At 47.3% G+C, this 11,392-nt stretch overlaps 1 protein-coding gene across 1 annotated transcript; it reads left to right on the top strand.

The window, feature by feature from the left end:
• Positions 1-6,107: 6,107 nt before the first annotated feature.
• On the top strand, positions 6,108-7,583 carry LOC123988077. The gene has a single exon (XM_046286857.1). It carries the CDS (start codon positions 6,108-6,110, stop codon positions 7,581-7,583), a length of 1,476 nt encoding a protein of 491 aa, XP_046142813.1.
• Positions 7,584-11,392: the final 3,809 nt, after the last annotated feature.

Here is an 11,392-nt window from a genome sequence, read left to right as displayed (position 1 = left end):
AGCCTCCGCTTCGCCGGCCTTGGGCCACCGATGTTCGCCATGAGGCGGGCGAGGGTTGACGCGGTTGCTGCCGCCCTGTCGGCCGCCTGCCGTATCTGTGCCCAGAAGGTCCGCTTGCTGTCAAGCAGGACCCCCAGGTACTTAACGGCGGCCTTAGCGATGATGGTGTGGATCCCCACCTTGAAAGGTATTTCTGTGGGGATCCTTCGCCTTGACAGGACGACGAGCTCGGTCTTCTCCGTAGCTAACCGAAGACCCGCGTCATTCATCCACCTCTCGATCCGCCTCATGACCTGATTAAGACCAAACTGTGCGCACTCCGTGTCGCGGGCGACAATAACTACGGCTATGTCGTCCGCGTAGCCCACCAGGAACGCCTCGCTGGGGAACTCGATCCGCAGGATGGCGTCGTAGAACGCGTTCCAGAGGTCCGGTCCTAATATGGACCCCTGGGCCACTCCTGCAGAGACTTTTCTCCTCCGTCTCCCCTCGACCGTGTCGTAGACCATGACACGGTCGGAGAAGTAATTCTCCATAATACCGAGGAGATGCCTTATCGGCGGCATCCAGAACCACCCGTACGGCGTCGACTGTGGACCTTCCGCGTCTAAAGCCGTATTGCCGAACCGATAGATCGCCCGCCTCCCGGAAAGCTTCTAGGAAGCGGGGCCTAATCATTTTCTCCAGCAGCTTACCGGCCGTGTCCAGCATACATATAGGGTGGTATGCGGACGGACCGGCAAGCTGCCTCTTCCCCTTATTGATCACCGCAAGGCGGTGCACTTTCCATCGGGTCGGCCAAAGGCCGGACCCCAGACATGTGTTTAGCATTTCCAGCATCGGTCGTGGTTGAAGCTGAACAGCCAGCTTCGCGATCTCTGCTGGAATGCCGTCTCGGCCCGGGGCTTTCCTGTTGCGGAAGGTCCGGGCTACATCCTGCATCTCCTGCATGGTGAAGGGGGGGGGGGGGGGGGGGGGGAACTCCTCCACCTGCAGCCCCGTTGGCTGTCGCGCTCGTGCCGGGTGGTCCGGAAAGAGGGCGTCCACGATCGCCCATGCCTCATCTGCGGATAACACCGCGGGGCCGTTTTGGGCACCAATCTTGCGACGCACAATACGGTACCCTAGACCCCACGGATCACGGTTGACCTACTCGCGGAGGTTCTCCCAGCAGCGCCGCTGGTTCACACGAATGTCGTGGCGGAGCTCGCGGCGCATGGCCCTGTAGGATTCCCTCAGAGCCTCTCCATCGGTGGTGCGCTTCGCGCACTGGGCTGCTCTCCGCAGATGATGACAGTCCCTCCGGTGGTCGGCGATATCGTTCGACAACCAGTAGGCAGGCTGTCTGGCACTGCGTGGCTTTCCGCGGCTCATTGACGCATCGCACGCCTTATGGATGACGTCCATGGTTGCGTCGACGAACCGCTCCAGCGATAGCCGGGTCCACGGCCCTCCGTCGAGCTGCGAAATGTTCTGCATCCCGTCTTGGAGGGCCTCTTCGAAGACCTCCTTCTTGAGCGTTTGGAGGTTCCACCCTCGCACAGGGGGTGGAACCTTGCTCCAACTTCTTTTCCCAGCTATCCGGAAAACCACATACTGGTGGTCACTCCCGGTGTAGTCCTCCATGACTCTCCAGTCATCGACACGGGGGCGACATCCTCAGAAGCCATCGTGATGTCGATGATGGTCTCCTGACAACCAAACCTCCGGAAGGTCGTGGACGACCCTCGGTTGAGGATCTCCAGGTTCTGGCGGGCCGCCAGTTCGACGACCAGCCTTCCGCTGGTGTCCGGTCTAGGCATTCCACACTCGACCGCCTTCGCGTTAAAGTCCCCTCCGACAACACATCCGCCCTCCATTCCCAGGATGGTGTCTTCGAGGGCTTTAATCTTCTCGCGGAAATCCGCGATGCGGTCGTTAGGGGAGAGGTACACGCTTACCAGCGTCACCCCCCCTCCCTTTACCCAGACAAATCCGGCGCCTGCCCCGTGAGTCTGTACCCGGAATTTGGAAAGATCCGGGATCCAGATCGCAGCGGTTCCCAACGTGTCGGCGAACCACGTTGGTTCTTCTCGAGCGCGGTACGGTTCACTGAGTACGGTTCTCGCCACAGCTGCTCGAGAAGGGCGTCCGCGACTCGGCTCCGGTTAAGGTTGCCCTGGAGCACCTTAGCCATTGCGTTTCTTGGCTTCGGCTAAAGCGTCGCGGTATGCCTTGCAGACGCCGGACCCTAAAACGTGCTGCAGGTCTGCGCCTTTGAGACCGTGGTCAGCGCAGACCGCACACATCGGGGTCTTCTGACAGCCATTGGCCGCATGCCCCTTATCCCCGCATCGGTAGCAGTTATTCTGCCGATCGGGGCCCCTACAGCCACGTGCCAGGTGCCCGTAACCCAGGCAGCTGAAGCACCTTATAACCGTGGTCCTCTTTCTGGGTCGGGACGTGACCATTCCGACCCTTAGACGACCGCAGCCCAGGAGTCTGGCCGCCGCCCGCTCCTCGAGCTCGACTATCGCGACCTTTGGCTCCGAGCGTTCTCCTTCGTTACGTGGACCCGCATGACTACGGCGGAGTCGCCCAGTTCCGCCCTGAGGGCCTTTTCCACCTCACCAGCTGTGGTGAGGCAGTCGAGGCCCCTCAGCTCGATTGTTTCCTTGGGCTCCATCCGCCGGACGGATCCCGCCTTGCCCGGGGCACCCTTCAAAGCCTCGCTGAACGAGGCCTTCTGCTCGGGCTTTGCCGCCCCTCCGAGCTCGAGGAGCACCTCGCTGCTCCTAGTCTGCCGGATGGCCTTAATTTCTACCGCGGCCTCCTCCGGTTTTACCGTGGCGCGCAGTTTCGCCAACTACATCGGCGTAGCTGGTGCCCTCAGCCTGCATTACCGCCAGTGCAGCTGCGCGCCGCTTCCGCCTCGTCTTCTTGTTACGTTTCCCTGCCTCAGAGGAGGCAGAGGCCGACTGTTTTGTCGCGGCAGAGGCGGTCGTCGTTGGAGGAGCAGTGGGTTTCGGCTTCCTCCGAGCCACCACGTTCCACCCCTCCGCGCCATCCTTCAGCCTCTTCTCGGCTGGGGATGGCTGGGACGCGCGGCTAGTCGTCTCCTCCCGCGTCCGTTTACGGCAGCCCGCTTCTAGGGTCGCCTGTGCAGACAGGGCCGCTTCGATGGCGTCCGCAATCTCAACCAGCCGTGGCAGACCGCTTTTGATCGCCACAGCAACATTGCGGTGCTTGGCGGTGGCTGCGGTCATCTCCGCGACTAGACTGCGGAGTTGTTACAGTAAGGCCCCTAGTGGCTGTGCCCCTGCCGAGGGAGGAGTAGGCTGCAGATCAGGCTGTTAGGCCTGCACCATGTCCGTCGCACTCTCCTGCGCCTGGACAGGGATGCCCTCAGTGGCGTAAATGCTGCCGCCTCGCTCGCAAGGGTATCGTCATCGAAACTCCTCGCTTGCTCCCCGACCGTCAACATCTCATTGAGATCTTTCTTTGGGCGAGAACGCAATTGCCTCCCTTATACACGAGTTGTATTATTAGAATTAGAATTCCCCATTAATTCGTCGTTGATACTCCAGAATACCAGGCCGTCTCCGAACGCGGTTGCCTCCGGGTGTGGGGGGGTAATCACGGTCGCAGCTACCACCATGACCGCGACCGCTTGTGGCATAGGGGCGGGAATGTTACACCCGTCCTGTACCGCGCACCATCACTTTTCATCGGCACCCTGGTATGCTCATGGGAGCGGCGCGTTGACGCCGGGAGCCGCCAGGAGAGGCGCGTTGCGCAAATCATCCACACATCCCTTTCGGGCAGTGTCAACGTACCCGCTACGCCTCCTGACCCATCAAGGAAAACGGCCGCCCCTAACATGGGGATCAGACGCCAACCAGAACGCCGCCCGATACGGGAACAGACGCGTTCTGGGTTTCAAGATCGAGTTTTGGTGCGCGGTCGGTATTTTATTTCCCGACTACCCTGCATATCTGCCGAGCATTCCTCTATCCGCCACCCGGGGACGCGTCCGATGGGGGACTGGAAACCCCGCACGGATCTAATGTAGATATAGTAGCAATGACATTGTTATTTAATGAATATTACATTATATCTCTTGTAGATATAGTAATGATGACATTGCTGTGGAATGTATATTGCATTATATCTCATATGGACATAGTAATAATGACGATGTTAATAAATGAATATTACGTATCTGATGTACATAAAGTAATAATCACATGGTTATTTAATGTATCTTACATTATATCTCATGTAGAAATAGTAATAACGATATTGTTATTAAATGTATATTACACACCTAATGTCGATATGCCAATAATGAGATGCTTATTAAATGGGTGCTATGTATCTGATCTAGATATAGTAACAATTATATAGCTATTAAATGTATATTACATTATATCTCATGTAGATATATAATAATGACATTGTTATTAAATGTATATTACGTATCTGATGTAGATATAGTAACAATTATATCGTTATTAAATGTATACTACGTATCCGATTTAGGTATAGTAATAATGAAATTGTTATTAAATGTATATTACAGTGTATCTCATGTAGGTGTAATAATATCGACATTGTTCTTGAACGTATATTGCATTATATCTCATGTGGATATAGTAACAATGACATTGTTATAAAATGTATATTACATATCTGATGTAGATATAGTAACAATTATATAGTTATCAAATGTATATTGCGTTATATCTCATGTAGATATAGTAATACTGACATTGCTATTAAATGTATACTACGTATGCGATGTAGATGTAGTAACAACGATATTGTTATGAAATGTATACTACGTATGCGATGTAGATATAGTAGTAATGACATTTTTCTTAAATGTATATTACATTATATATAATGTGGATATAGTAATAATGATATTGCTATTAAATCTTTATTACATATCTAATGTAGATATAGTAATAACGATACTGTTATTACATGTACATTGATCTGTGGGAAGGGGTCAGCATATTACATTATATCTAATGAAGATGTAGTAATGATGATATTGTTATTAAATGTACATTGGTCTGTGGGATTAATTCAGTATATTATTTTACATCTGTTGTAGATATATTAATAATGATATCTGTTATTAAATGTATATTACATATCAAATGAAGATATAGTAATAACAATACTGTTATTATATGTACATTGATCTGTGGGAAGGGATCAGCATATTACATTATATCTAATGTAGATATAGTAATAATGATATTGTTATCAAATGTACATTGATCCGGGGGAAGGAATCAGTATATTACATCAGATCCAATGTAGATATAGTAATAATGATATTGTTATTAAATGTATATTTCATATCTAATGTAGATATAGTAATAACGATACTGTTACTATATGCTCTTTGATCTGTTGGAAGGGATCAGTATATTACATTATATCTAATGTATATGTAGTAATAATGATATTGTTATTAAATGTACATTGGTCTGTGAGATTAAATCAGTATATTAAATTACATCTGATGTAGATATAGTAATAACGATACTGTTATTATATGTACATTCATCTGTGGGAAGGGATCAGTATATTACATTTTATATAATGTATGTTAGCGTCAGTACGTATTCAAGGGTTGACACGAGGCAGGGTCATTGCATTTGGGGCTTTGACCTGCTTTTCAAGGATTTCTCAAGATTCTTTAGGCTATCGATACCCCGAACCATACGTCTGTCATCGGACCTAGGCCGGCGGTAGTTGATACTTGAGGTGCGACGAATTCTAAGAGTCGCAGACGTTTTGTTTATGGAACGGCGATAGAGAGTTCGATCGCCGATTCTCGAAGGAACGCGCGTGTGGCCGATGACCCGAAGTCATGGTGCTGCATGGCACGTGTAAAAAGATAAGGATTTTCTAGAAGGATCTGGCCACGGAGTGGGGAAGATCTTGCATCTTCTGGTAGGAGGACCATGAGGAACGGCATGGCACTTACCCCAGAATCGCGAGAGGAGTAACACCATTTTATATTTTTTAACATCAGAAGTGGGATACGTAGGAAGTTTTCGTACTTCATATAACTTAACGCTCACGTGAAATCTTAGTCAGAAACCAAGATGACCGGAAAATCGACCATAGTGGACGATCGTGTCGGAGAAAATGCGAGTGTTGAATATTTGTTAGAACGTATAAAAAAACTGGAAGAGGAGCGTGTCGCGAGTGAACTAACCATAGGTAATCGGTCCGTGCATTATCTGGTGGAAGCAATTCCATCGTTTAGTGGTGATGAACTTGGTGAAAGTGCGGATTCATGGTGTGATACAGTGGAAAACATTACTAAAGATCTCACTACATCACAACGCCTGTGCTGTGCAACACACTCGCTTGCCGGTTCCGCTAAAGAGTGGTATCGAACGTGGAAGGGTAACCCAAGAAACTGGACAACATTTCGGGAGGATTTATGTTCCGTATACGCGGCTGACGATCGTATTGGTCAGCTACTCCGTCGAGCAGTGTTGTATACAAGTGATGATGCAACTAGCTATGCCGAGTATGCTCGCACGAAACTCAAGTATTTGCAACAAACAAAGATTTCATTTAAAGTGGTTGAATTAGTGCGCCTCATTATTGCGGACGTGACAGATGCCACTACTCGTCAATCGTTGACGAATGCTCGGTACGCAAATACTGCTGAATTGATAGCGGGAATGGCTCCGTACGTCAAGCAACGCAAGGAAAAAAAGGAAGAAGACCACCGCCGAAATCCTTCGCGATCCTTACCTGTTCCCTCTCGTCCGGGAAAACGGTGCTTCGTGTGCAATGGCAGCAATCACATCCAGAACGATTGCCCTAAGCGACGTAGAATCACAATGGCAAATCCTCAACCTCCGTCCGGGCGACCAAGTACCTGCAGTTATTGTGCTAAACGGGGACATGATGAATCAAACTGTTGGATAAAACAGCGAGCTCAGCGATACAACACGAACCAAACCACCACCGACCATTCGAATAAAGGAGCTTCCAAGTCCGAGAAAAGAAGACCGGAGGTCAATGCGTGTTATTCTTTACCACATCATCTTACGCCGATTATCCTGCGGGACCTAGTTGTGCAAAAGTGTTTAATTGACTCCGGTGCAACGTGTTCTCTCGTGAAAGAGGACATTGCGAAACGTGCCAATTGTAAAATTGAACTAACGGTGGTGACAGTGAAAGGCATTGGAGACGTTGAGTTAGCTGCTATTGGAATTACTACCACTGTGGTGCAAACCGAAAACGTAACCCTGGAGATGGACCTGCTCGTTGTATCCGATTCAGACATCCCGTATGATGTTATCATCGGTAGGAACGTCTTGGCCCAAGGGGGTCTTCAAATAGTTACCAAAGAAGACGGAACTTCCCAGCTGCTCCGATGTCCACCAAAAGTACTGCGAGGATCAACTGAGGCGATACAACCCTTCGCCTATATCTTTTCGGATCCTTCAGGACCGGTGGAACAACGACTGGCTGGATTGATGAAGCAGTTCGAAGACATGATTGTAAGCGACGGCGTGAGCAGGCAAAAGGTAACAACTGGCGAACTTACCCCTAATTGACGATCAGTTAGATCGGTTAGGAAAAAGTAAATATTATACAGTACTTGATATGGCTTCCGGGTTCCATCAAATTCCCGTGGCCGCGGATTCTATTTCTAAAACCGCCTTTGTTACGCCGGATGGTCATTACGAGTACCTTGGCATGCCTTTTGGCCTGGCAAATGCACCGGCCGTTTTCCAACGTGCTATCAATACCGCGCTGGGAACCCTTAGAAATAAGGTAGCTTTAGTTTATATTGACGACGTTTTAATTCCATCAGTAACAAAAGAGGAAGGATTAGAAAAATTAGAGCAAGTATTATGCGCATTACACGGTGCTGGATTTTCGTTAAATATAAAAAAATGCAAATTTCTCCAAACCGAAATCAAATATCTGGGTAGAGTAGTGTCGAGCGAGGGGATCAAACCGGGAAAGGAGAAGATCAGAGCACTCGTAGAATCTCCAGTACCTTCTAACGTCCGTCAAGTAAGACAATTTATAGGGCTTGCGGGATATTTTCGTAAATTCGTACCGGAATTTGCTGTTCGGACAGCCTGTATTACCAAACTCACAAAAAGCAACGAACCATGGGTTTGGGGCGTTGAACAAGAAGAAGCACGAAAATATGTAATCGACAAACTCACCTCCGAACCATTGCTTGTAGTATTTGATCCGAATAAAGAAACCGAGTTACATACAGACGCGAGTTCGATAGGGTATGGAGCGATTTTATTTCAGAAGAATGGTAGTGAACAACGAGTAGTCGCGTATTTTAGCCGACGAACTACACCAGAAGAATCACGATACCATTCATACGAGCTCGAGACGCTAGCGGTGGTAAACGCTTTAAAATATTTCCGCGTATATCTTTTGGGTATAAAGTTCATGTTAGTAACGGATTGTAATGCCCTGAAAGCTACGAACACCAAACGCGATTTATTGCCTCGAATAGCTAGGTGGTGGGTTTATTTGCAGGATTTCGATTTCACAATCGAATACCGTAAAGGAAAATGTATTGAGTATGCGGATTATTTAAGTCGAAATCCCTGTAAAGATAAAACCTGTCGTGTGAACGTCGTTTGTGAGGGATCGTGGTTGGAGGTCGCGCAGAGAAATGATAACGAAACTAAATTAATGATAGAAAAGCTCCACGCCAACGATACGATCAGTAGTGATTTTACAATAATAGATAATTTACTATGCCGCAAGGTGCGAAATGACGGTGGAAAAGAATCTACACGTTTTTATGTACCGAAAGGAAGTCGTATCGGTCTACTACGCTTATATCATGATGAAAATTGTCATGTAGGACCGGACAAAGTCTTTGACCGTATTTCTCGAAAATACTGGTTCCCAAGAATAAGAGCGTTCATTAAAAAATATATCGACCATTGTCTCACCTGCACTGTCGCGAAACGCCATACGGGTCCTAAACAAGGTTTGCTGCATTCAATCGAAAAAAAACCTATACCGTTTGACACCATCCACTGTGACTGTGTCGGCCCATTTACTAAAACGAAAAATGGTTATCAATATGTCTTACTAATAGTTGACGCCTTCACTAAATATGTCCAACTCGTTCCCCTAACATCCTTGACGGGCGAAGAAACGTTACAAATATTTCAGGAACGCTTGTCATTATTTGGCAGACCACGATTAGTTGTTTTAGATAGAGGCACGAACTTTACATATAAACCTTTGCAACAATTTTTAAGAAAACAAAATGTTCAAGTACATTTTATCGCTACAGGTGCCCCGCGAGCTAACGGTCAAGCCGAACGGTACGTGTCGACCGTAACTAACTTATTAACCGTTGAAACTTTGAAAACTACAGAATGGCCGAGCAAATTACTAAAAATTCAAGAATCACTAAATACTACGGTACAAGCTTCGACTGGATTCTCACCTACCCGCTTGTTGTTTGGCGTGGAACGAAGTGCAGGAAACGCAACGCGGATTGAACTTGATCTACCGGAGACTAACGATGAAATAAATATTTCTCATGATAGAAAGGTAGCTTATGAACGTTTATTAGATAACGCTAAAAAACAAAACGAGTCATTTAACAAGAGGCGAAGAACTAATGTTGATTTTAAAGAAAGCGACACTGTATTTTTAAAACCGGCGGTTACACGTCGGGCTAAGTTAGACCGGAAATATCTTGGTCCTTATGTAATTTCGAAAATCTTAGATAACGATCGATATGAAATTATAGGTAAAACTGGCAGACCTCAAGTAGCGCCGAAAGATAGATTGCGTTTGTGGAGGGGTGAATGGGCCGGCGATGGAGAAACGCAAAGCGACGACGAAAGCACGAACGAGCCGTGTTAGCGATGCGATTTATTAATGAGTTGTGTTGTTTCTTTTTAATTCACATAATAATATTTTATAATAACATTATAAATAATGAACAAGAGATACTGTAATTATTATATTACAATAAAAGGAAAGACAAAAAAAATATATATTGTTATTAAATGTATATTACATATCTAATGTAGATATAGTAATAACGATACTGTTATTATATGTACATTCATCTGTGGGAAGGGATCAGTATATTACATTTTATATAATGTATGTTAGCGTCAGTACGTATTCAAGGGTTGACACGAGGCAGGGTCATTGCATTTGGGGCTTTGACCTGCTTTTCAAGGATTTCTCAAGATTCTTTAGGCTATCGATACCCCGAACCATACGTCTGTCATCGGACCTAGGCCGGCGGTAGTTGATACTTGAGGTGCGACGAATTCTAAGAGTCGCAGACGTTTTGTTTATGGAACGGCGATAGAGAGTTCGATCGCCGATTCTCGAAGGAACGCGCGTGTGGCCGATGACCCGAAGTCATGGTGCTGCATGGCACGTGTAAAAAGATAAGGATTTTCTAGAAGGATCTGGCCACGGAGTGGGGAAGATCTTGCATCTTCTGGTAGGAGGACCATGAGGAACGGCATGGCACTTACCCCAGAATCGCGAGAGGAGTAACACCATTTTATATTTTTTAACATGTAGATATAGTAATAATGATATTGTTATTAAATGTACATTACATATCAGTAGTTGTTCTATGCGAATTCTAAATCACTGGCGTCAGCATTTTTTGTAATTTGACACCACTCCGTCAGCAGAAATATGATACCCCCCCAACCCGACAACATCCACCCCTCTCCCCACCCTATGACCTTGAACTGAAATTTGACACCACCGTCAGCAGAAGTATGATCCCCCACTCTCCCTCCCCCACCCCATTACCACCCCCTCAGCAGAAATAACCACCCCGTGACAACCCCCGCCCTATAACCACCCCTTCAGCAGAAATACCCACCCTATGACAACCCCCGCCCTATAACCACCACCTCAGCGGAAATACCCACCCTATGACAACCCCCGCCCTATAACCACCCCCTCAGCAGAAATACCCACCCTATGACAATCCCCACCCCATAGCCACCCCCTCAGCAGAAATATCCCCCCCCCCCTCTGACCTTGAACTGAAATTTGACACCATCAGCAAAAATATGATACCCCACACCCATGACCTTGAACTATTTTTGTCTTATCGGAAGACGAAACAAGGCCCCACCCACTTTTCTACGTCTTGGAAATGAGATTTTTTGTTGGTGCAGCAAATCTGGCGCTGCAATTCGCGACTATAGAAGGTAGAGGTTTTGCTCATGACCTTGAACGAATTTTTCTACGTCTTGGAAATGCGGTTTTTTGTTGACGCTGCAGAGTGAACAGCAATTAAACACTTTCGTCAACGACAGCCTCACATTGTAGTTTGACAATTAAAACTGCAAGGCTATTTAACGCGTTTGTGGAAAAGAGA

Source organism: Osmia bicornis, chromosome 8 (genome assembly GCF_907164935.1).
Source record: "Osmia bicornis bicornis chromosome 8, iOsmBic2.1, whole genome shotgun sequence".
NCBI lineage: Eukaryota > Metazoa > Arthropoda > Insecta > Hymenoptera > Megachilidae > Osmia > Osmia bicornis.
This window is presented reverse-complemented; position numbering and strand designations above follow the sequence as displayed.

What these genes read in the sequence shown, in the direction of transcription:
- LOC123988077 (XM_046286857.1), top strand. Translation starts at nt 6,108, where the DNA reads ATGACCGGAAAATCGACCATAGTGGACGATCGTGTCGGAGAAAATGCG.